At 37.2% G+C, this 27,500-nt stretch overlaps 1 protein-coding gene across 2 annotated transcripts; it reads right to left on the reverse strand.

Moving 5' to 3' along the window:
• Window positions 1–658: 658 nt before the first annotated feature.
• LOC139124763 (cyclin-dependent kinase 6-like) lies at window positions 659–26,277 on the reverse strand. 2 transcript variants are annotated; one of them, XM_070690874.1, is made up of 9 exons: window positions 26,083–26,267; window positions 24,919–25,010; window positions 21,126–21,516; window positions 17,941–18,076; window positions 14,543–14,710; window positions 12,868–12,977; window positions 11,075–11,125; window positions 6,899–7,034; window positions 2,242–4,193 (listed from the first exon to the last, which is right to left on the reverse strand). In XM_070690874.1, the coding sequence occupies exons 3-9, from the start codon at window positions 21,368–21,370 to the stop codon at window positions 4,116–4,118; spliced, it is 924 nt and encodes a 307-aa protein (XP_070546975.1). In that variant the 5' UTR covers window positions 21,371–21,516; window positions 24,919–25,010; window positions 26,083–26,267; the 3' UTR covers window positions 2,242–4,115. The 2 variants fall into 2 exon arrangements, with proteins under 2 accessions (XP_070546974.1, XP_070546975.1); XM_070690873.1 differs by lacking the exon at window positions 24,919–25,010 and having other exon boundaries at window positions 659–4,193; window positions 26,083–26,277.
• Between the last annotated feature and the right edge of the window lie 1,223 nt (window positions 26,278–27,500).

Raw genomic sequence — 27,500 nt, forward strand, 5'->3', positions numbered from 1 at the left:
TGAATACAAGTGATATTGATGAGATCACAATGAACAGGCAGTATCATTGCTACCATTTTGAATTTTTCTGTTTCTTAACATCACAACATACATTTTACCTTGTGACTATCTTGTGTGGCAGAAAATTCTGAGTATAAGGGAAAATTCTGAGTATTAGGGATTTTCTGGTATGTAAAGTCCAGACCCTATGATATTGTCAAGGCAGAAGGCCAAGACATTTTTAATGTCGAGGCCAAAGGTCAAGACATTTTATCATAGTGGAAGACTATATACTAGAAGAGCCTGAGTATGAGGGTTTCATCGGACTTGGTTGCCGTAGAGAAATTCCAGTCAACTGTCTGTCCATTGGGATGGAGAGACCGTCTTACACAGTATTGGTTGCCATAGAAGAATGCCAGTCATCTGTTTGTCTGTCTATGGTTATGGAGAAACTGTTGTACACTAGTCTACCCTGATGTTGGATTCAGATAAATTGGTGAGGGATTGGTGTGTATTCTTTGCAAATTCCACAAACTTGAGAAGAAATTGCAATTCCCAGTACCTCAAATACAATTTTGTCACCTGTCTGAAGTGAGTCATAAAACTCTCAGGTGGTTGACTGTATTTTCAATATGGTGGATTTCTACTGGTAAAATACATAAGATAACAGAAACAAAAGTAAAGTTTAGGAATTTTAATTCCAAAATACCCATAGAGATGAAAAGAATAAGTTTAGGTAATTTTACAAACAAACAGTACTTTTTGCCATGACATTGATTACATCATAGTAAAAGTTATGACATCGCTATCTCAAACTCTTGCTGTGGTGAGAAGTTGACTTTTTACCCACAATGCATTTCAACATGTAGGTAAGCCCCCCCCCCCCTTTTTTCTAGCACAAGACAAGCTATGGTAGTGAGAACTGTAAATTCTAATAACTTTTACACAAGACAGCAACACGTTAATTTTTTGTGTCACTAATTTATCAGCTTTATTGCTGTTGAAATCAATTGTTAAGTACATTGGTTGGCAAAACACTGAAGGTTTAAACCATATATTAAGTAGATCATAATTTAATCAACATTGCTTGCATACATGTAAGTTTTAAAGTAGTGATAGCTGCAATGTACTGCTAGTGTTTGCCAAGTTTCCATGTGGCTCAATTCATTTATGTAAATATACATTAACAGAAATTGACAATGATTAAAATCACTTGACATCAAATCACTATCCATGCTCAGATCAGATGACAATGATTAGCTGTCAGTTTGCAATGATCATTTACAATCAAATGGTTTGAATATGGCATTGCAAGTACATGATGTCTCTGTCAAATTATATTTGGAATTCTTGTGGAGATCATAGAATTTATTGTAGTGGTATGAGAAAAATACTGTCAAAGTAAACTCACAACTGAAGAGTCAGCATATACCCTGAGACAAGAATTTATTGAAATGTTTTTTTCAATTGTATCTGTGATTGCAATCAGTAACAATGTGATGTTAGTGATTTGATTTGAATTGCTTTGCACAGTCAAATTTCTGATGGTGACGGACAATCACAGACAATCACATATTGAGGGTTGTCACCACCACACACTGATGGTCGTCACAGACAATCACATACTACAGTAGCATCATTAATCTACTTGACTGTTGGTGAAATATTGAAAGAATTATATACATTTTGCATGTTAGTGCAAATATTTTGCAGAGAGATTTTTATGAATATTTGATAACTTTTTATATATTCTGACAATTTATTGTTTTTGCTGTTGTTCAGTGATTAGTCCATTGTATTCGTGTATGCATGCCAACTGCCTAGTTTTGAACCTGGACAAACTAAAATTTATGACCATGATATGACCATAACCATAGACTTCAAGAAAGAAGTGATGCTCACAATCAGGTAGACAACTCATTGTAGATCTGTTCCCACAAGCAACAACAAGTGACACAACAGCATGTGGCACAGCAACAAGTAACACAACAACATAAGAAAAGCAAAAACATGTGAGGAGCAACACTTGACACAGCAACACTGACACAGCAACACTTGACACAGCAATACAATACTGACAGAGATGCTTGAGAAGTAACAGAAGCTACATCATATCCTACTTAACAAAACTACAGACAAATCATAAAAAAACTTCAGCTTGTCTAACTTGAAGTTAGAAATAATTCATAATTGCATATATTATAATGATTTGACAAACTTGTAACCTCTGCTATTTGATTAAACTTGACATTCAGATACTGCTCAGACAAATATTCAATGTTCAACAAGAAAAGAATTTCAAAAATATTGATACATAATTGAATGTCTTTAAGAAAATACTGGCCCATTATAAAGGCAGTGTTCACATGTGATAGTACATGCCAATGAAACACTTATGGTTACCAGGGAAACAGTAAAGAATATGTTTGCCTTACATCAAGAGGCATCATGGCAGATTTTTCATCACCATGGTAACTATGAAACTGGAGTTTCTGAAAACCATGGTGACTATGATATGGCAGTTATGGTACCAGTAACAGTGATTTAATCAGAGCACTTATTAAGAGCAGTTTCCATGGTAATACTCGCTGCTATGGGCATCACAACATGTTGAGCAGTAAAACATAATATGGCAGTAGAAATAACCCAATATGGCAGTAGAATAACCAAATATGGCAGTAGAATAACCCAATATGGCAGTAGAATAACCAAATATGGCAGTAGAATAACCAAATATGGCAGTAAAATAACCAAATATGGCAATATCAATTTGATTAAAATTGTGCGGTGGAAGCGGCAGTCTGAAAAATCCAGTTTTCTATAAGAAAGCCATGAACAAAATCTATTTTGACAGCAATTTTAGTCTGAGGTTGTTCACGCCTGAAAAATGAAAGATTTAAACTTTTGCTCAAACTTTCCTCAAGTAAACTTTTAACCATTCTCTTTCAAAATCAAGAATAAAAATCGGGGCTCACTATGCAAATTTTGGTACTCGAAAAACAAATTACCCAAGATTTACTGATATTTGAAATTCAAAATATAGAATTATTGATTTTCACAAAACTAAGCCACTGAAAACTTTATATTCTTCATAAGCTTCACAATGAGCCAACAAGGTGGTAGATCAAAACAATATTGTATAAGTTTGAGAGTCCAAATATCAGTCCCTGAGGCGTATTCTGCCCCAAAGCATGAAACTATTCATTTCATAGGATGGACCACACTACCAAACAATATCTGCATCATCACATTGTCTCATTGGTGTATATAAACACTGGTGAAATGTTATTGACATGTGTAGATCACAATTAATATGGGTTTGCTCAAGCCCTAGGATTTGAAGTTGCCCCTTGAGAGTGTTTTCCATAGTTTAAACCTATCATCATAAACAGATGATGTATATCTCTGACAAATTTGACATGCATATTAATATGGCCTGAGGAAGATTAACATGAAATTATAGATTAGAATTTCATCATTTGTAGTAGTTCATTACTGTGGCTTTTTACAATGGTAATCATTTAAAATGATTGTTATGAATGCAATATGTACCCTCTACATAAAAAATGGAAAATATAAGAACTTTGTACGATATGTGTCTTCTGAATAGTTCACAAGGTAATTAAAATGCTATAAAAATAGATTTGTATATTTAGGTATTGTTCGTCTGTTATAATTGTTCGACATATTTCAGTGAAATTTAATTGGTGTGGACGTTAATTGATGCATGAAAAATATATCTTATAAAAATAGATTTTGGTTGTGTGGTATGTTCCATGAACTGAAACATCTGAATCATTCAAGTAAGGACATTTGTAGAGGTCAAAGTTCATTAATGGCAGTAAACAATAAAATGCTGGCTTGCAACTTCTAAAGAGTAAAATCACTGTTCAGTTCATTCTTTCATAAATTTGTTGACTATTCTTAACCCTTTCAGGCCTGTACCCTTATATATTAGGGTTGCTCTGGTAAGTTACCAGAATGTCACTTGTCTAAACATCTGAACAAAATGAATGTCATTTATTTTCTACTATTTCAATAGTATTTAAATTTTTTCTCTAACATGATGGGTCAGTGTGGCTCTCAATTTAGCCCAATCACAAATTACAATTACACGGTGATGTCATCCACTGTTGCTATCTTTCTTTGAAGTATTCATGTTCCAAGGCCTCATGGGCAGTTATTCTCATTCGCTGATCAAAGTGTAACATTTTCTGCAAGAGACAAAAATAAAAAATGTCACATACAATTAAAGGATAGGTAATTTTGCTCCAAAAATGTAAAGTTACAGATATGAGCGTCTCATAGAACACATCGTATACAGAACATTAATCACAGTCTTGTCTTTAAATTTTGCTGTTGGCTAAATTTCTGTCATCATCCCTGTACTGTTCCATTTTTTTTACATGATGCGCTGCACTCATGAATATTCATATCCACTCAGAGTGTGCAAGCAGGTCAAGTTGCTGGAGTCTGGGTGTGCAGCATGACCCACATTGAATTCAGTGCTGGTACTATGCTAGAAATCTTATTATCACCATGTACACCAACTTAGCAATGTTCAATGTTGTCAAACTCTGATGGGCCACTCAACATTCAAAGCAATGTGTACAGTCCTTCTACCAATGCAGACAATTTTCACAACATTGTACCCTCAGAAAATGAAGAATAGAAGAAATAATATCAAATTTAGTTTGTTTTTAACAGAAAAAAATAATCCTAGGTTGAGGTGCAGGCCTATTCAATTGACAGAATTGCACTGATAATTTACAAATTTTGTCTTTGCTATTTTGCAATCAGAATTAGTAAACATTCAAAAGGCCATGTTGATATTCATATCATTTCACTTGTAAAGGAATTACACTGGTTACCTGTTCATCAACATATTATTTGTAAGATTTTAATTGTCACATTTAAATGCCTTCATGGTTCAGGTCTTCCCTAATTGGCCAGCCTTTATGTTCTAAGGCCAAGTCTACTTTCCACAAACCATTTTAAACTTAATGAAAATACACTTAAGTAATCTTAGCTGTATAAGTCATTGACAATGACATAGTCCCCCTTGTAATTTGGAATTTGTAACTGGAAGTGACTAAAAATTGAAATTGAAAACCAGATATGAACTTAAAATGCTCAAGTGTTTTATTATATATTGCAGTTATGTGTAAATTTGAACCTTTGCCACATGTTTGCAACTTCATTGAAAGTATTAGGTTCAACATAATGAACAATATTCACCGCAGATTAATTCTAAAAGGTCATGAAGTATACAAATATGTAATTAGCTGACATAAAAATATTAAATTTCTTTGACTGCTGTCATTGTATCACCACTTTATAGCAAGTGTAATTACCTTTGGCCAAGTCCTTCAAGCCATATATGCTGAGCTGTGAAAGCTCATTAAATATGCAAATTATAAATTAGCTGACATGAAAATGTGAAAAGACTTTCAATATTGTTTTAACCTGGTATAATCATCAATGTACATAGCATGTTTTGCCAACTTTGGTCAAGAAAATCCCAGTATATATATCCATAATTAGAAAAGATCACTGAAAATGCACATTAGGAATTGGCTGAAGAGAAAATGCTTAATGACTTTCAATAATGTTGTATCATAGTATTGTTACTGTATATAGCAAGTTGCGTCAACTTTGTCTAGTCAATTCAGATAAATATCCCCATTAAAAAAGTTCATTAAATATGCAAATTAGGAATTGGCTGAAGTAAAAATGCTTAATGAATTTCAATAATGTTGCATCATGAAATCTTCGATATATGTAGCAAGTTTCATGAACTTTGGTCCAGTGAATTCAGGTATATATCCCTAATTAGCAAAGTTCATTAAATATGGAAATTAGGCATTGGCTAAAGTTAAAACGCTTAACGACTTTCAATAATGTTTAATCATAGTATCTTTGATGTACATAGCAAGTTTCATAAACTTTGGTCAAGTTAATTCAGGTATATATCACTAATTAGGAAAGTTCATTAAATATACAAATTAGGAATTGGCTGAAGAGAAAATGCTAGATAATTTTTAATAATATTGTATTATAGTGTCTTTAATGTACAAAGCAAGTTTCAACAATTTTGATCAAGTCAATTCAGATATATCCTAATTACGAAAACAGGGTTTGGGTTGCTATAAATAATTCATGATGATGTAAGGCTTATAAATATGCATGAAAGGTAGGCAGAGCTTCCCCAGGAATCTGTATTGGAATCTGTATTGGAATCTGTATTGGAATCTGTATTGGAATCTGTGATTAGAATCTGTATTGGAATCTGTATTGGAATCTGTGTTAGAATCTGTATTGCAACCGTTAAATTATGTGCCATTTCTTTATTGCGCTGATTATGGAAGTTTTATTTCAAGAATGTTCCATGGGGTAACTTTTGACTCTTGTTTTTCAAACCGGTTAACTGGGTAAATTGCTAACTTGATTGAGTCGAACGGAAAACCGTGCATGCACAAAACACGGCAGCCCTTTTACCACTGCACTGTGTAAGAGTGCCATGTTGGTGTCAGGCCTACATGTTATTTCCTGATCAGTTTCTGCATGCCCATGCTCATCTCTTATCATACCACGACAAAAAACCTCCCTAATCAAGTTAAGATAACTATCAGCTACAAATCAAGATTACTTCTTGTGATAAACCGATTGCTTAGCAAGTTCAAAGTCCTTGTCAGTCATTTCCTGATGTAGTATGCTTATATCAACAAACGGCCAGACCATTTGTAACACCAGAGGGAGTTTGCAAGGTACACCAGTCGCTTGGCCAGCCAGTACCTCAGCTGCCGAGAAAAGCCAGGCGACTGTGGGCCAGTCTAGATCAATAGTAAAATTTGCGGTTTGCTTTAGGTTCAGCTGTATATTTTCTCTCATTCAATATTTATTCAATTACTCCACTTACTTCTAATAAGGATTTTGCTTGGTCACATATCTCAGGTATAACTTTATCAAGTGGTTTGGGAGCAGAGAGTCGGAACGCATTCCATGGGACGGATACGCTATCAGGCCATTCGGACTCCGTTGGTAAGCCAATTACACTGAGTAAAGAAATAACAAACAAAGAGCAAATTTTCAGACAAATTATACCATATGATGCAATGGAAAATATCTGTGAAAATGTGAATTCCATTCAATGGAATTTCTATGTAAACACTGGGAATACAATACAAGATTCACCATTTTAAAAAAGTATAAATCTAACAATCACTAAGTCACACAATGAATAATGGCCAGCAAAAATCTTTGAATTTATCTGAAACAATTCTACTGAACTACAATACTTCTTCATGATGCTTTGCATGGTGCATGTTGCAGATGTGCTGGTATGCATGCATTCACACAATGCAGTGTATGACAGGACATCAGATGTGTTGGTATGCATGCATTCACACAATGCAGTGTATGGCAGGACATGTTGCAGATGTGCTGGTATGCATGCATTCACACAATGCAGTGTATGACAGGACATCCTGAAAATACTATCCTCTTAACTTTCTTTATAAAATTTGACTTAATTGTTGTGCAATAATAACTTTAAGTTTATTCACAAAATACTGGGAGTTATGTCCTTGTATATGGTATGCTTTGGTACTGTCCTTGATGCTATGTGTCTTGGATAATACCTCCACTTCGCGATGTACTCAGACGACATCTATTCCAGTATTTTATGAATAACTGTATTTTATTGTTCATGTTGCTAGGGAAGTGTTGCTATGGTAAATGAAAGCTAATCTTAACATATCCTTGAACCATCTCCATTGTTGCTGCACAATCATCCGCCACGTTATGCTAATTTTGCATCACTCTAAGAGTTTCAAGAATGGTAAGAAACCTTCCCATTGCTGGGCACTTGTTGGAAAACCTCCACATATTCCATACATTATCCTATCCAAAAATAATTAACATGTGGCATCAATATGTAGCGACACAAAATTCTTCAGGTACAACTTTCTCCATTTAATCATTATACTATTTTATCATACTTGCTATGCCTGTATCGCCATTCTTCTATTGTTTAGACAGTACTGATATGAACCCATATTTTAACTAGTTAATTTTCACTGTTATCGAACTACTTACAGCTATGCGTAGGCGTAACCTTCACCGGTATGTTCATATACATGTAAAACAGCTAAGTGAATGAGACTTGTGACACTCAAAAACGTAATTGTGATTATGGTCAAAATTTGATGTTTGCAGTCAGTTCACCGGCATGCACTTAGGTACAAGTACAGTTGTACCAAAAACATACAAACGAATGCACTGAAAATTTGTACATTTTGCCGACACCTGTCATGATCGTTCACGGCTGGTCCCATACGGTGCAGTGTTTTCATCTACGCTGCTGAAGATTACTGTCCCAGCTGACAGTGAATCATGATAGAACTGCTATACGACAAATTTCCTGCTGAGTATCTAGGTGGTGAATTACGTCGTTTACAGTCATAAATGAGCCACAAAAATCCAACCGCACTGAAAATACTCGTGACAGACAAGGTGCACATATTATATTTCCAATTTGTACCTGTCCAGGGTTCGCGGTAGAGGTCGCCACAGTCGCAAAATGCGACTAAAACTTGATTGTGGCGAACAAAAACCCATCGGCAATCGCCACGATCTCAAAAGCGTGGCGACAGCTGATTTCTACAGTCGAAATTGATATAAAAACTAAACAGTCCAAATCTTAATGCTTTTCCACTGATATGCTAAAGACAACATAAAAAACTCTTTATTTAAAAAGCACTTACTTGAAATTGTAAAGGAAGACAAAATACAGAAAACAGTTACAATTACATTCTCGCGATCTCGATCTCCATGAACTGGCATTCCGATCACGTTGATACTAAGATAGACAACCATAGCCAAAAGCAGCAAAACTCAGCGACGATTCCGAGCTTTATTGACACAGTATTTCATATCGCAGTATCAAATCAAACTGATTACACAATCCCTGGATCAGCGACATTTTAGTGAAATTTCCACATTAATCATAACTTGAAAAAAGTAAACGTGAAACAAAGACGTCGTGTATGCTGTCGATCAACAGCATAGTGTGAACCGTAAACTAACTGGCATGGCATGTGCATTGACTGCACATAAAAGCAAGTCGACATTGCAATATCAAACGGTCTACATCTTGTGAAAACAACGACATAGCAGTGAAAGTTGTAATAGTCACCGGTAAAAACTCTTCACTGATGAAAGGATAATAGCGTCAAACAAATGAAATTGCATATTTAGAGAAGGAAAACCAACGTCGCATCGTGGCCTTGAGTGAGAATAACAATGGCGGATGTGCGGAGTGGGACTATTCTATTTAGGTAACGGGGGTACGGAGGGACACAGATTCATGAAGGTACTGGCAAAACGTGCCATTTTCCTAACAATGCTCTCGCGGGAACTTCAATGTCTCATTGTTGTAACACCTTTTTAATAGTTTTTCTGATCGGAAAGTAATTTTACTAACTGTAATGATCTATTATACGCTCATCACCTTTCTGTATGGGGTTTTAACTAGGGTAGGCATGTAAAGTAAAGTGAAGTAAGCCTTTATTGAAATCCTATCCCAATTGGGGATCTTGATCATAAAGTGCAATACAGGTTTTGCAAAATCAACACAAAAGAGTATATATAGATGAGGATGTAACATGTTCATCAATATTTTACTCTTTTTCATTTTTATTTTGGTCTGAGTTCAAACAATTTTCCCAAATCACATAATGAAGATTTGACTGTTCTTGAAAAATGTTTATAAGGTCTTGTGTATCTCTGAATGTGTTTTTACTGCTTACTTAAAGATCATGTCTACTGTCTGTGTAGCCTTTGCAGTGAAAAAAGAAATGTATGGTCTCATGTATCTCATATATATATATATATATATATATATATATATTATATAAGTGTGTGTATGCATTTATGAATGTATATGTTTCTACCAGCATTTAGTATGTGTGGCTAATGAAAGTTGCGTGTGGCTAATAAAATTAGGACCAAATTAGCCACACTCAGTAAGTGTGGCTACTAACTTGAAAATCCTACCGCTAACCCTGCTGTCAGTAAGATTCATAGCCTGATCGTGTCCGGTTTGGGTTTGGGATACAATCATGTAAGATACTAGGGAAAGTCAAACTTTTGTTTAGGTTGTTAAAAGAAGTTTAGTTCTATTTAGGCAAGCAAGTAACTAAATATACGAGCAGACGATGTAAATACCTTTGAAATGTTTTATTTGTACAGCAACAAAATCACGACACTACAGCTTACAGTGTACTCACTTCATGTTTTCCTAATCCGCTCAAATTCCTTTCTAAGATGGTAAATTCAGCATATTTGAGGACATGTATAATTCTTGATGATAAACTGACTGGTACAGCTATTAAATCCACTGTGCATTCATAGATGTCACAAAGCTGCTTGCTCTCTAACTCTATGCTCTCAGATGTTCATACTCGATCGAGTTTTAAATCTAACGCTGGTGCGACGCAAGCATTTTGACCTGATTTTGGTGGGCCTCATAACTTTTGTGAAAGGATGAGATTATGTTTCAAAACACAAAAACACACTCATTTTATACACTCCAGCCTATGTTTTACTTCCACCGCCATTTTAAGCTCAAAATAAATCTTCTTCAAATTGGGAAAACCTGTGTCGACATCTTAATGTTTAAATTGTTTGCTTTAGAAGTATGCCATAAACCCTCCCTTGAAGTGGAATGGCCCAACAACAGAATAATATCAAGAAGTGATACAGTTGTCATCACTCCCTAGCAACCAACTTTTTGTGAGTACAGCGAGGAGCAAGCAAGGTCGATTTCAGTTGATTTCGTTGCTGATTTCGGAACGTGTGTAGGAAAATAGTCATAACCAAAGCATGCATGTATGATAAAGGGGTTATTACACGAAGTTTGGGCGATACCGCATTGTATTCTCGTGATATGTCCGTATTTTGACTCGTTGCTGCGCAACTCATCAAAATATGGACACATCACTCGAATACGACGTGGTATCACCCAAACTTCGTGTAATAACCCTTAAATATGATATGGTTTCACATTGTATCCAAATCAAGCAAATACACTTACTCAAATATTTTGTGTAACTGATCGATGTCCGAGTGCCCTTGGAAGAGTGGTCTGTAAGAAGAAAAAGGACTTGTTTTAGCATTAATGATACTTGTTATTTTGATATGGCGTCACTAAACACATGATCTACATTTTACCATAGCGTACCATCTCTGATATGGCGTCACTAAACACATGATCTACATTTTACCATACCGTACCATCTCTGATATGGCGTCACTAAACACATGATCTACATTTTACCATACCGTACCATCTCTGATATGGCGTCACTAAACACATGATCTACATTTTACCATAGCGAACCATCTCTGATATGGCGTCACTAAACACATGATCTACATTTTACCATACCATACCATCTCTGATATGGCGTCACTAAACACATGATCTACATTTTACCATACCGTACCATCTCTGATATGGCGTCACTACATTTTACCATACCGTACCATCTCTGATATGGCGTCACTGAACACATGATCTACATTTTACCATACCGTACCATCTCTGATATGGCGTCACAAAACACATGATCTACCAGAGTACATTTTACTATACGGTACCACACAAACTTTTCATCATACCAAATTCTCACTCACTTTTCAAGACAACTGAATCAATTCATATTTTCCTCTCTTGAATTTGACAGACTGTCAGTATGTGTTGATGCCAGACACCCTTCATCTGAAACTCATCTTTCAAAACAGTTTTACAACAACAAACTTGGTCTTGCTATGAAGGAGGCGTTAACAGTTGTAATGAATCAAAATAAATTTTGGTTTAAGGTGGCGTTGCACTTAACCATCACAGCTTTTTTCGAAGCAAGATCACATGAAAACACCCTCATACTATATATTTTGAAAAAGCAGAGAATATGAAGTTTAGTGTGATAGCAATAATTTACTTGAAGAATGAAGGGGGTACATTTTCTGGGTAGAAAACCTAAAGTTCAGTATTAATGCAAAAACTAATTTCAGTAAAAACCCTGATGCTACTTTATGGAATTTAATAATTGGTTTGAAACTACATTATGTAGGAAAAAAAGCACAATTTTTATTTGTTTTGTCTACTCTTATTCTTAAATGGCAAGATTTGAAAGACTGATATTCAAAAGAAGGGATTAAAATCAAGATAAGCAAAATTGTAATATGATCTTATTACGAAAATACCGCAAAGGATGCACGAGGACATTGGCGCAGCGTATCGCCCGACGCGAAGCGGAGGGCGATGCGAGGCGCCAATGTCCGAGTGCATCCTTTGCGGTATTTTCGTAATAACCTTATTATTATACATCTTACATTCCTGATCGGGGCATCAAAATGTCGGAGTAGTGACCGTTTTCGTGCAATGTCAACAATTTTTCTTCCGATTTTATCGCGCCAGTGTGGAACGCTACCTCGGACGCGCTTCTGCAAGTTTTGGAGTGTGTGCACTACACACTGACGTACAGAGCGCGCGCGAGACTTGTTCTGGCACTCGTCCAAGGGGTCCCTTGAAACCGTTCTACAGTGAACGCGCAGATACAGCCGCAGGGAATGGGGCGCCTTGAAACCGTGCCGTACGGAACGGACGCGAGTTCCGTACGGCTTTTTTAGCGCACGCTAAATTCTATTGTTCTCGATGGTAGATGTATAATAATGAATCTTATTCAAAACGTAAGAACTTTATTGCCAAACAAAATTGTTGTTTTATTGCTGAGGGAAGTCAGGACACAGTAGGACATTGTTTCAACCTCTGTGGCAATAATACCACATAATACTTGTCACTTCATTGTGTTTCAATTGGCTTACCTTCTGTTGTACAGCTCAGCAAATATACATCCTGCACTCCAAATATCAACTGGAGTTGCATAAATACCTTGTAATAAAACTTCTGGTCCTCGATACCATAGGGTTACAACCTGCAATAAACACAATACCAGAGAGTCCAATACAACAGTCAAGATGTTACCAGTGTTTGGATATTGCATTGTACAAGCTGATAATTAAGCAATAAAGCACACCCAGCGACGGATACCACAAGATTTTGATCAGTTCACAACATGTATGCACGAGCGATAGCGAGTGCATATGTGAAGTGAACTGGCCAAAATCGAGTGGTATACCATCGCTGGGTGTGATTTATTGCTATTATATCATAACAGTATATTGAATTCTGGCATGGAACGTCAAAAAATGATTTTTGCTCTTGCTGAAAGCTCACGCATGTACCAACCATGGTATATCGCGAATATACCACAGTTCTTTTCATGTCTCGACCAATTAGATCAGATTTGCGACATCAATATACACATATGCCACAGCTGGGTTGTACTCTGGTTTCCCTAGAGGGTCATGTGAATCTTTGATGATTTTTCAAGAACCATGTTTGATAAATTATCATGTTGTACTATGTGTTCAGACAAATGAAAGGGAATAATTAATTTTGCAACATTTTGATAAATACGATGATGTGTAGAGAAGACAATTTCCCTGTGGATCTACAAACTAATCATCACATTTAAACAAACATGGATGTAATTATCAATCCATGCATTGAAGGGCAGGCATTCTGACAACCCATTTCCATTTTATAAGTCAAATTTAACTTACTATAGAAATACTTCTGCATTTCAGACTGTGCAGATTATCAAATGCTGACTTTTTGATTAAATTTGTCTCTGTTCCAAGACAACTGTACGCCAAACTGTCCACTGTCCACTGTCCTAACATTAATTTTATGTTACATCACATAACATTTAATTTCATTCTAACTTTGAATCTATCAAAACAGATTCCAGCAATTCCTGCCTTTGACAATCATAGAGTAACTAAGTTGCCTTCAATTAGTCTGAATCAGATTTACAAACAAGACCTGTATTTTCCTCAAGGCTATTCCCCAGTAAAATTGACTTGGATTCCCCATTCATGTTACCAACAATTCTATCAGAGGACAATAAAAGCATTACTGGGGTTCACATGCCATAACCTTATCTTCTTGTCCTTTGGACTAAAAACTACTTTATACATCAGGGTTTATTCAAATGAATCATATGATTCAAGTCTCACTTGTCTACTCTATGTAGTTTGATATCTCTGCAGTGGAGTTGAAATTGTTTGACAAGTTCCTCTGATCACTCTTTCCATTTTGTATTTACTGTTATCTGTTTAATTCCAAGAAATTTTCTTATTTACATAATACCTTAGTTTTCTCTATCTTGAAAGAAATTCATAATTCAATAGGCAAACATTTCTTCCTCTGTCGTTTAAAGTTGTATATTTTTTGTACAAGAAGTTACTTTTTTCATCTTCTACCTATTTTCTGCATTATCTGCAGGAACCATGCAAAGGTAAAATCTGCCTAAACATTTCAATATCGTTTCTGAAACCATTCAGGAGATATGAGAGGTTTCTGATTGTGAAGCTACACATTGTTGATAATATGAACTTTAACCAGAGGCAATTTAAGACAAGACATATTACATACCACAGATGTTAGTGCCATCTGGAATGCATACACTCTGGCTAATCCAAAGTCCGCTAACTTGACACAACCATCTCCAGTGATAAGAATATTCTGTGGTTTCAGGTCTCGGTGGATGATACGATTTGAATGTAAAAAATCAACACCTTTCAGTAGCTGAAACATCAGATCCTGATAAAAAAAGTAATAATTTGATACATTATTTGTGAGATTGTTGTTTAATAAAATGTACTTTACTGGAAACAGTTAGTATTATACGGATAATAATTACAGGAGATGACTTTAAGGAGTACATGTGTTAAACACAACAAATAAGCAACACAACATTTACTTAACAGATTGAATTTAATTATTCACAGTATACACTGAAAACTCTAGGTCAATTTTACTGCTACACTGTATATGTTCAAGATATTCATGATATCTTCAAAGCCATTATTTTAGAGCCCCAATAGCTGCCAATATTTTAAAGCCCCAATAGCTGCCAATATTTTAAAGCCCCAATAGCTGCCAATATTTTAAAGCCCCAATAGCTGCCAATATTTTAAAGCCCCAATAGCTGCCAATATTTTAAAGCCCCAATAGCTGCCAATATTTTAAAGCCCCAATAGCTGCCAATATTTTAGAGCCCCAATAGCTGCCAATATTTTAAAGCCCCAATAGCTGCCAATATTTTAAAGCCCCAATAGCTACCAATACTTTAAAGCCCCAATAGCTGCCAATATTTTAAAGCCCCAATAGCTGCCAATATGTAATAAAACAATCTTAAAATATCCTGAGTTTTCCGAGAGTTTTCTTTGAATAAGACCAATCAAAGACTGAAAAGGGTATAACATTGTCGTAAGTGTGGAAAGTGGCATATAAATTAAACATCATTTTAGATTTCCCACCATTTTCAAAAGTTAATCATCTGACAGAGTAAATAAAACTTACAAAAACAAAATGATGACCATATCGTGTTGTGCATTCAAGTATATTGCATCATTCCTGTTTCCTTTATGATCACGCTGTGTATGTATGTGCAGGAAATACTGCATTTTTGTACTTTTCTGTGAGGGCGCCATTCTATGAGTGCAGCACCTGTTTATTATTTAACCCATTAAAATGAGTAGGCATGGTCCAAATCAGCAAGCAGTGATACTTCTATACATGCCTTTCAGTTAGCACATTTACACAAACCAACTTTGGTATGAAAATAAAATCTAAAAATAATGAATATATTTGCAGCTAGTAGGACTTTGAAGTGGCACTCCGTTTTGGTAACATTTGTAAAACATGTGTTTTAAATGCCAACGGTCGATATTTGACTTGGCGACTGCGTGCAGGTCACGAGATATCTATAAAAATACCGCAATTATACGGTGTCGCTCAAATTTGATCAGAATTGGTATATACCAGTATGGGTAACCAATGATCAACAATAAATGTTGTTTCTATCTGTTGTTACGTGCAGAGAAAACGAACAAAAGGGTGAACTCAGCAGTTCCCGCTCAAACAAAATTCATCACGAAAACAAAACCAACTGCCAAGTCAGGGACAGAGCACAAGCTCCAAAAGTGCACAGACCACCCATCTCAGCCGGGACGGCAAAGCCCCAGTCCCAGAGCTGCAACAGTCAGCCGGACGAATGAACAGTCCCCCGGCCCGCAGGCCCGAAGCTGCACAAAGACCACAGCACAAATCCAGCGCCGACAGCGAAGGCCCCGAAAAGTCCCGAGAACGACCACTGCCGGAGCCCAGCAACACACAAGAGACACGATCCCAAAAGTCTGACTGGAAGCTGTGCACGTCCCTTTTATAAAGGCATGTAAGAACAATCTAGAACCTTTTATTGACATGCTAATTACTGTTCTAAAATTATCTCCCTTACACAACTAATCAACTTTCCAGAACATTCCAAACATGACTAATTGAATTCAAGGTTGTGAGGTCATCAAGGGCAGTGACCTTGGGAATGTTCTAGACTAATTGAACTCAGGTCATGATGAGTGTGGGGGGAAATGACCTACATAACACTGTTCAGTGCAGGAAAGTTCTACGTTGATGTTATGACAATGATTTCTGCACAGTACAACCAGAAAAACAACAAGAAATATTTAAACCAGAAAAACAAGAATGACAAAAGTAATTAAGGTCTAACTTTAGGTACTGGAGGTCAACTTTAGCAACATGCATAGCAGAAACAAGCCCCTCTTAGTTTAGTATAAACGGTCTTCCCCCATCTACTGTCTATGGTTGCAGCTGGTCTGTTAATATGTAACAGTTCATAAACAATGACAGGAAATGAGTCAAGATCAGTGGAGTTGGCCTGTTTCTCACTGCCATGCCTCCTGCACATTTGCAGGATTTCACTTTTTCTTACCTCATTTGCACATTTTTGACACTGATGTGTTCATTTGAACAAATTCACATCTCAACCCCTGCATCTACCTGTACACCAAATACTGAGATGGTAGCTTTGGCGGTATGGGAGCCTTTGTGTGTGACGGACATACATCCGCACATACCCACAAATATACAGACATACAGACATGCAAATCAGATGCAAATGACTGATTCAGCTTATACGATAACCTCACATTGGTACACCAAATGTGAGCTAAAAACATGTCATTTCCCGAGTGTATTTTTCACATCCCGAAGTTTCACGAACGTTTCTGATTATGACCCGAAATCTCCCGAAGGTTTGTTGTTGTGGTGATTGACGATATTCTAGGGAGTCCATAATAAGTTCGAACGAAGCAATTTATTTACCTCCCACTGCAAAGACTTTATATACAGTATTATGCCTTTACCTCAGGTAAGTTTTTCTTAAAACTTCTCCTTAGTTTTTGTCGTTTTCATTATTCTCAATCAGTTGTATTATATTTTTAACCAATACCACATGTATATCATTTTTTACATGTAAAATATTAGTTGCCTCTGATGACTACATTTTGTCGTCTGCCACACAGTTACCCGTAGTTCCCCGCATGGAATATGCCTATGCATACCACGTGGCGGCCGCTATGTATCAACCGCACGTGCTAGTCACCTATGCCAATTCTGGTGGAATCAGCAAAAATTGTTTTTTGTTTATTCACCAAGTCAGTAAGACTAAGCTTTCTCCCACGGGGCATGACCGATCACCGACGCGAGTGGTACTGTGGCGTACAGCAGCGTGAGCGTAGACTCATACTCCATAGCTTAGTTGACGATGGCCCAATTGCTTAACGTTCGATGTTCGGAAGCTGAATTTAGGTGGGCCACCAGAATTCAAACTTTTACTTTTTGAGAACATGTTTTTATCAATATCTTGCGATCCGCACGTAGTCGCCACGTCGAATATCGACCGCTGGCATTAAAAAAATGTGTTTTAAAAATGTTACCAAGTGGGAGTGCCTCTTTAAGTAGATATATACCTGTATTCTATCAGGTCCAAGTCCTGGTGAGGGACACTTCTCTAAGTAGGTAGCCAAGTCTTGGTCAACATGTTCAAATACCAATGTTAACCTGGTTTCTAAATTAGTACGCATACCATGGCAAACATCAAGAAGTCTGAAAAAAAGATTTACAACAGTATTGTTACAAAATTTCAAGGAAGGGTGATACATATACACCCAGCAAGTACTTTGAATAAAGAATCCTCATTTATTTTTATAGTGGTTTGAGCTGAACAGTCGGCAATACGCAAGCCAGACTGTCTAAATTGAGTTGTCAACACTGTCAGGTGTTACTATCATCAAGCATTAATAACAGAAGATCACACAGAAATCAACTCGGCGAATGTTGAAACATTTCCTGGAAGGAGATCAGACATAATCAAAGCAACACCACCACACCAGCACAAATGACACTTGCAAATGATGCATTCTGGACAATTAGCGGGTCAGATGTTTGTGCATGTGTGTTGTTGTTTTGACAATGCATAACACCCTTCCAGACAATGTTTCAACTTTCTCAGAGTTGATTCCTTTGATTTTTGAGGGTTAATTATTACCAACGAGACAATTACTAGTATTTGGTATTTACACCTGAAAGTGTTGGTTGGCAGCTTCTTAATTTAAGCGGTATGTCTAGATCCTGCATTGCTAATGGTTCAATGCAAACCACTGTTTATCACCTAATACATGAAACCATGATTCAGAATGAGTTTCACCCATTAACTCTTTGGTAATGATACAGTATCTCACTCCAAGGCATAATATTATCTCTTGATCTAACCATTCTCTGACATTCTGCCATCATGACTTCTGTCAATGCCATAATCAATCATTTCAAATGCATTCTACTTCAAAGTCACAAAACTTTCAATTATTTTCAAGTACATGTAATTGATTTGAAATAAAATTGTAATCTATACAAGATAAAGGCAAGATAATAGTACATAAATAAACATACTTTTTATTTGTATGTAATACAAGCACAAAACATTCACTTCTAATGATCCCCCCCATTACTTGCTTTTACTGATTTTCAATGCTCTCATACCCTCCACACACCGTTGGATTAAATGCTCTCATACCCTCCACACACCGTTGGATTCAATACTCTCATACCCTCCACATTCCGTTGGATTCAATGCTCTCATACCCTCCACACACCGTTGGATTCAATGCTCTCATACCCTCCACACTCCGTTGGATTCAATGCTCTCATACCCTCCACACACCGTTGGATTCAATGCTCTCATACCCTCCACACACCGTTGGATTCAATGCTCTCATACCCTCCACAAACCGTTGGATTCAATGCTCTCATACCCTCCATACACTGTTGGATTCAATGCTCTCATACCCTCCATACACTGTTGGATTCAATGCTCTCATACCCTCCACATTCCGTTGGATTCAATGCTCCCATACCCTCCATACACCGTTGGATTCAATGCTCTCATACCCTCCACAAACCGTTGGATTCAATGCTCCCATACCCTCCATACACCGTTGGATTCAATGCTCTCATATCCTCCACACACCGTTGGATTCAATGCTCTCATACCCTCCACACACTGTTGGATTCAATGCTCTCATACCCTCCATACACCGTTGGATTCAATGCTCTCATACCCTCCATACACCGTTGGATTCAATGCTCTCATACCCTCCATACACCGTTGGATTCAATGCTCTCATACCCTCCACACACCGTTGGATTCAATGCTCTCATACCCTCCATACACCGTTGGATTCAATGCTCTCATACCCTCCATACACCGTTGGATTCAATGCTCTCATACCCTCCACACACCGTTGGATTCAATGCTCTCATACCCTCCATACACTGTTGGATTCAATGCTCTCATACCCTCCACACACCGTTGGATTCAATGCTCTCATACCCTCCACATTCCGTTGGATTCAATGCTCTCATACCCTCCACACACCGTTGGATTCAATGCTCTCATACCCTCCACACACCGTTGGATTCAATGCTCTCATACCCTCCACAAACCGTTGGATTCAATGCTCTCATACCCTCCACTGCTCTCATACCCTCCACACACCGTTGGATTCAATGCTCTCATACCCTCCACACACCGTTGGATTCAATGCTCTCATACCCTCCACATTCAGTTGGATTCAATGCTCTCATACCCTCCACAAACCGTTGGATTCAATGCTCCCATACCCTCCATACACTGTTGGATTCAATGCTCTCATACCCTCCACACACTGTTGGATTCAATGCTCTCATACCCTCCACACACCGTTGGATTCAATGCTCTCATACCCTCCACACACCGTTGGATTCAATGCTCTCATACCCTCCACACACCGTTGGATTCAATGCTCTCATATCCTCCACACACCGTTGGATTCAATGCTCTCATACCCTCCACATTCAGTTGGATTCAATGCTCTCATACCCTCCACACACCGTTGGATTCAATGCTCTCATATCCTCCACACACTGTTGGATTCAATGCTCTCATACCCTCCACACACTGTTGGATTCAATGCTCTCATACCCTCCACACACCGTTGGATTCAATGCTCTCATACCCTCCATACACCGTTGGATTCAATGCTCTCATATCCTCCACACACCGTTGGATTCAATGCTCTCATATCCTCCACACACCGTTGGATTCAATGCTCTCATACCCTCCACAAACCGTTGGATTCAATGCTCCCATACCCTCCATACACTGTTGGATTCAATGCTCTCATACCCTCCACAAACCGTTGGATTCAATGCTCTCATACCCTCCACACTCCGTTGGATTCAATGCCCTCATACCCTCCACACACCGTTGGATTCAATGCTCCCATATCCTCCACATTCCGTTGGATTCAATGCTCTCATATCTTCCACACACCGTTGGATTCAACCCAAGAGGAATTGAAGGCATGATAGCATATGATAATCACATGATCATTAAAAAGCAAATTTATATCAATGTGTCTACCATAATTTGAACAATCACTTGCATAACTTTAAAACTAGATACAAATATCACATTCTACTGGAAATTAGTTGTATGTTGTATATTGACAGATGATGACTGGAAATGCTTGCTATCCCATAATCCATCTGTTCAGTGGCAAGGTGGAGTGCAAATTCACTGACAGTCAAGTTGAAAACTGATATGGTGTACACCTACTGCACAATATTTGGATGTTCACATTTTTCAAGATGTTTCAGCATAGCTAACTCTCGGATTGTTGACATGGGCATTCCATCTTCACCAGTTTGGACTCGTACTTTCTTTAAAGCCACAATACGTCCACTTTCTACATCACGAGCTTTATAAACAATGCCATATGCACCAGTTCCAATTTCAGCAAGTTCTTCATAACGCTGGCGCCTTTTCCCCTGCATTAAATGTTCACGGATGAAAGGATTCATCTTATACCAGACTGGTGATAACTTGAAAAAGCTTTCACTGTTTACATCCTCTTCAATATCCAATCATAATCACCAATCTGCCATCATGCCACGTGATACACCACATCAAATTCTTCTTGTTCAAACTTCACCATGCATTTATATTCCTGAAATTCATAAATGTAAAGACAGTAACATTATAGCTACTGATTTGTTTGATTTTTTGTCTTTGAGAAAGTTGATCTAGGCAACACTGCAAGGTGGTGGCCCAATGATGGGCAACACAGCTAGGTGGTGGCCCAATGATGGGCAACACAGCTAGGTGGTGGCCCAATGATAGGCAACACTGCTAGGTGGTGGCCCAATGATTGGCAACACTGCTAGGTGGTGCCCAATGATTGGCAACACTGCTAGGTGGTGGCCCAATGATGGGCAACACAGCTAGGTGGTGGCCCAATGATAGGCAACACTGCTAGGTGGTGGCCCAATGATAGGCAACACTGCTAGTGGTGGCCCAATGATTGGCAACACTGCTAGGTGGTGGCCCAATGATTGGCAACACTGCTAGTGGTGGCCCAATGATAGGCAACACTGCTAGGTGGTGGCCCAATGATAGGCAACACTGCTATCATTGGCCCAATGATAGGCAACACTGCTAGGTGGTGGCCCAATGATAGGCAACACTGCTAGGTGGTGGCCCAATGATAGGCAACACTGCTAGGTGGTGGCCCAATGATAGGCAACACTGCTAGGTGGTGGCCCAATGATAGGCAACACTGCTATCATTGGGCCAATGATAGGCAACACTGCTAGGTGGTGGCCCAATGATAGGCAACACTGCTAGGTGGTGGCCCAATGATAGGCAACACTGCTAGGTGGTGGCCCAATGATAGGCAACACTGCTAGGTGGTGGCCCAATGATAGGCAACACTGCTAGGTGGTGGCCCAATGATAGGCAACACTGCTAGGTGGTGGCCCAATGATAGGCAACACTGCTATCATTGGCCCAATGATAGGCAACACTGCTAGGTGGTGGCCCAATGATAGGCAACACTGCTATGATTGGCCCAATGATAGGCAACACTGCTAAGTGGTGGCCCAATGATAGATGATAGGCAACACTGCTAGGTGGTGGTCCAATGATAGGCAACACTGCTAGGTGGTGGCCCATATAACATATGACGCTGGGTGTCAAGTAACTAAAAATTTTGATATGGTTTTACAAGATTTTCTAGGCAACTCCACATTTATTCAAAAAAATTTGAATTTTAATTGCATTCTCCATCAACTTGATTAAAATCGGATGTAGACTAGCTGCAACAATAGGTGGTAGATTATCTCTAAATCTTGGCAGATTATATCTAAATCTGAATTAATTAGATCAAGGTCTCTTTGTAAGGGGTGGACCATTTGATATCCTGGGGGGTCTGGAAGATATTTTGGGGGCATTATTTTTTTTTCACATGTTCCACTGGATGTTTTTTCCCTTGTGAATCCTGGCAATATTTTTTTGCATTCAAAGAATTTTTTTTTAATGCAGCAATGTTGCAAAATCAATCTGTTTATCATACATCAACAGACTTGTACATATGGGACTGGTAAGTTTCTTTGGCCTGATAGTAATAATAATAATAATTTATTGTTTAAAGACCACTACACAAAACTGTCTCAGCGGTCTGTACAGTACAGTAAAAATTAAAAATATAAATTAAAATAGTAAAATGAAAGTGTAACAATCAAATTAAAACGATTCAGAAAGAAATTAAATAAAAAAATTAAATTTAAGATCATAAGAAAAAAAATGTGAACTGGCATAATAGACTAAAACCATACACTTTAAAAATCACACACAGTCTAGTATAAGCAGTAGCAGTCGCGAAAAATAAAAGTTTTCAAAGATTTCTTAAATAAAACAATTCCTTGACGATCCGGAGCTCAATTGGCAGACTATTCCAAAGTTTAGGTGCGTAAACGCTAAAAGCCCTGTCACCATATATTTTTGAAGGTTGCTTTCCATGATCTTTGATTGAAAACGGACAGAGTCTAACACCTGCACTGTTTCTTGTATTACGAACTGGACATTCAATACTTAAAAGTTCTGCTAGGTATGATGGCGCTGATTTACAATGAATTACTTTAAAAATAAGACACAAGATTTTAAAACGTACACGGTGTTCAATTGGAAGCCAGTGTAATTCCTAAAGTATGGGTGTATAGGGCGGTGGATTATTTTTTGCTGACGTCAAACAGTGGCTGAGACCCCCCGCCCCCCCATTCCAACTTGCGAAAACAGAGTGACCCCCCTGCACAGAACAAAGGTAAAACATAAAGTGGAATATAAATTGAATAATTCAGTATATATATATATATATATATATATATATATATATATATATATATATATATAATATATATATATATATATATATATATATATATAATTATATATATATATATATATATATATATATATATATATATATATATATATATATATATATATATATATATATATATATATATATATATAATTTTTGGGCTATATTTTAAACATTCAGTCATTCAATGTTTTAATGAAACTTAATAGGAACTTAAAAGTGTCAATTCTAAAGTTTGAATACAGTATTTTGAATGAGCGGTGATGTACTCCACTCTTTTTATGCATAACCAGATGTCAAGAACTGCTGTAAGAAAAATGTGATTGTGAAATATTAGTGCATGTTGCTTTCTAATACTGAATTCTCATAGAGGAAACAGAAAAGTGTCAGGAACTTGTCATGCTTTTCATATGAACTGAAAATTTCATAATGATTAGAGTACACTTTGCAAAACAGACTTTACTTTCAATCTACAGACATCAAGATATTTCTGATATATATCTCTGATATATTAATTTACTGTGCCCTAAGGGCACGCCAAAAAATATTAAATATCTAGATATTTCTGATATATATATATATATATATATATATATATATATATATATATATATATATGAAAGTATGAAAGTCATGCAGCTGAAGGGCATGCTGAAAATATTGTTTGATATTTTAAGAAATGCGCCCGAAGGGCACGCCAAAAAATTTTAAACATACATATATCACAGATATATGTATGTCTGATATATTAAAGTTTTGGACTAGGGTGGGGCTCTGAAAAATATGTCTTATTAGCATTAAAGTTACGCGCCTGAAGGGCGCGCCGAAAAATGAAATTGAATGATGAAAATCATGGCTAGCAAGATGTATTTGATGCATTTTAGGCAAGTGGAAAAGCCAAGAAAGACAAGAAGGGTGCACGGAAATGAAAAAGTTACATCCAAAAAGATTCTTGCTGATACTGTGATAGATTTTTTTTCTTCCACATTAGCTTGCTAGTTTTTTTTTTCCATAAGTCATCTGAGGCAGAATTTTTTTTCCCTTGTATCTGCTGGGAAAATTTTTTTTTTGAAAATCTTCCAGACCCCCCCCCCTTCAGGATATCAAATGGTCCACCCCTAAGAATGGTTTGGATAACTCTGAAAGCAATCACATGTTTTGTAAACTTTACAGGTTATATGGTACACTCACTTATTGGTGACACATGACTTCTCTGGAGAAAATCAGCACATCGAACATAGACTTTGATTAATTCAGGCCAAATATGCACCATAACATCATTACTATATGAAAAATGTGATAAAAATTGCGGTAGATTATGCATAATATTGCTTGTTCTTGAGAGATATGTAATAATAGAGCGATGAATATCTCTCAGGTGAATATCTTCAAACACAGTCCCTCTATCCACGTGGAAAGAGGGACTGTGCTTCAAATATCAAAACAGAGTTTTACTTCTCCACATCAATTTCAGCAGATCATTCCTATTAATAAGAGAGTGTATAATTCTTTGATCACATTGGTAGAATCACAACAAAATCTGAAGGTTCCCTACAGTTACATGACATGTGCTTCACCTTCTTTGACATTTCACAACGTAATACAGTTGACATCCCAAATATTTCATAAATACTTTATCTATACCAAAGCACACCTTTCCTTACATGTCGAAATTACAGAGCCATCAGTTAGCAGTAAGCATACTTTCTTAATTGGACATTTGTAATGGTATTTTAGGCAATTAATTCAAATGTTGCTTTTGTTGCCATCAAGATTGGCCGGTCGTCTCACACACCCCAGAGTGATGCCATTACATGTTCACACCAAAAAAACTTGTCTGAACATGTGATCGGAGTTAGTGGTACCACTCCTTCCAAAAGCCTTTGTTTGTCAACATCGGGTATGGCTATGTTGTTACTGGTATTTGCCTTGGAATTTTAACAAGACGACAATAATTTAAGAAAGTGGAGATTACTTCAACTTTTTCCTTTCGATGGCCGGAAATAATGCTCCCATATTAATCAAAAGATACCTCCCCTCCCTTCCAATCAATAGTCAAACAGATCAACCCATGGAGGTAACTCCATGATCAACCACACTTGAACTAGCAATATGTTAAGCAAACTTTCAATAATTACGCATTGCAAGCTTTAAGTAAGTTATGTCAAGAAAATCTAGGGCTAAGATCTAACGACAAGCTGGATTATCAAATGCCACGTCAGTCTGTTTGAAGGAAATGCATTTGTAAGAAGCGACAGCACAGCAACACACGACGCTTTGGTATTCATTGCATTGTGGTGAAAAACTTTTGGAAGCACAATGGCTTCCACACGTGGTGATAAGTATGTGACTTACCTGGTACTACGCCAGTCATTCGGCCGAAATTCTTCCGATTTCGATGCCAAATCGAATGTCGATATATATTACTGAAGGTGCGTATCTTATGAAGTTGAGTGATCAAGTTTGACAAAGTCACGGTCGAGGAAAACGTTTCGCTCTTGCGCCCTACTTAATGTCCGCCCCAGAGCTCGACCGTCCACAACTTTAATTAACGTAGGCGGCGCACTCGGCAACAGGAAAGGTTTCACGTACTGTTGTCCGTATCAAAGACAGAGTGTGCTATAGAGTGTGCTAGTGCTATTCCAGATTCCTCGAAACAAATCATCACTTCAAACATCCAAAATGAAGAAAACTATGATATTTTAGACTTAAATAATTATGGTCTATCAAAACCAGGTCACTTTATTGGAAATTGGTGGATAAGAAATGGCATGCAGTCAAATGTCAAATTGGTCAAAAATGGGCTGAGAATCTAAGTCTCACTGACAGTTACAAAGCTACTTTATTCAGTCGTCTTAATTCAACAGGAATTGTTAGCAATTCAGTAAATGATTTTAATTGGAAGATTTGCCGTAGAGGCCTAGTCACAGGAACCTTGGCCAAAACTTTTAATTTAAGTGATGGGAAATGCCGTATTTGTGGCCAAAAAGAAACACTTGAACACATCTTATTTGAGTGCAAATATGTGAAAGAAATCTGGCAGAAATGTATTTCTTTCTTGTCAAAATACAACTTTGATAACACTATCAATATCAAAGATAAGCAATTGCAGGAATCGAAAATGATAATAACGCAACATCTGACATTATTTACTGTATTATTTTCTTTGTAAAATACACAGTTTTGAATATTCAAAATTCAGTTAGGCCCTACTCTTGATGGGATTAAAGTTGCCCTTCAATCCTATGTTATGCAATTAAAATGTTCTTTCCTCATGGATGAATACATTGTCACTGATGATGATGAACAAAGCTGAGGATTTTATCACAAAGTTTTCAAGCCTTGTAAGACTTGGAGAAGAAGAATGCATCCTGAATGCATTTATATGATTATCTTTGTAGTTAAATGACTGATTTTTTAGTTTTTATTAGACAAGTTGCATTGTAATTTTAACGCATTCACAGTTATGTTGATTTGTTTTGTTTGCGACTTTGTTGAAATAAATTTAAAAAAAGTGGTGTCCGTAGAGATAGAAAATTGACCAGAGTAAGTCTGCGCCCAGGGTCTGCCAATCACAGACCTTGTGAAGTATGCTGCCATGGGAGTACCTAGTCAGCACTATTTTTAGGGGTGCCCGAGAGGTGTGAGGGACTGAATATGGCCGTGTTTTGACAATTTGCCCAGTTCATTAATCATATGCCATGTCTTCTGAACGCTCTTAACTAAATTCAACGACGTATTAGTTCAATAAATCCGCCATGAGACCAAGTCGT

The sequence above is a fragment of the Ptychodera flava genome (genome assembly GCF_041260155.1).
Source record: "Ptychodera flava strain L36383 chromosome 23 unlocalized genomic scaffold, AS_Pfla_20210202 Scaffold_24__1_contigs__length_23054250_pilon, whole genome shotgun sequence".
Taxonomy (NCBI): domain Eukaryota; kingdom Metazoa; phylum Hemichordata; class Enteropneusta; family Ptychoderidae; genus Ptychodera; species Ptychodera flava.

Coding starts and splice junctions, on each gene's coding strand:
- LOC139124763 (XM_070690873.1), bottom strand. CDS start 21,370: ATGAATCCTTTCATCCGTGAACATTTAATGCAGGGGAAAAGGCGCCAG. Junction 11,126..12,867: donor GCTGAGCTGTACAACAGAAG/GTAAGCCAATTG, acceptor TTCTTCTTACAG/ACCACTCTTCCAAGGGCACT. Junction 7,035..11,074: donor CAGTTACACAAAATATTTGA/GTAAGTGTATTT, acceptor TTCTTTACTCAG/TGTAATTGGCTTACCAACGG.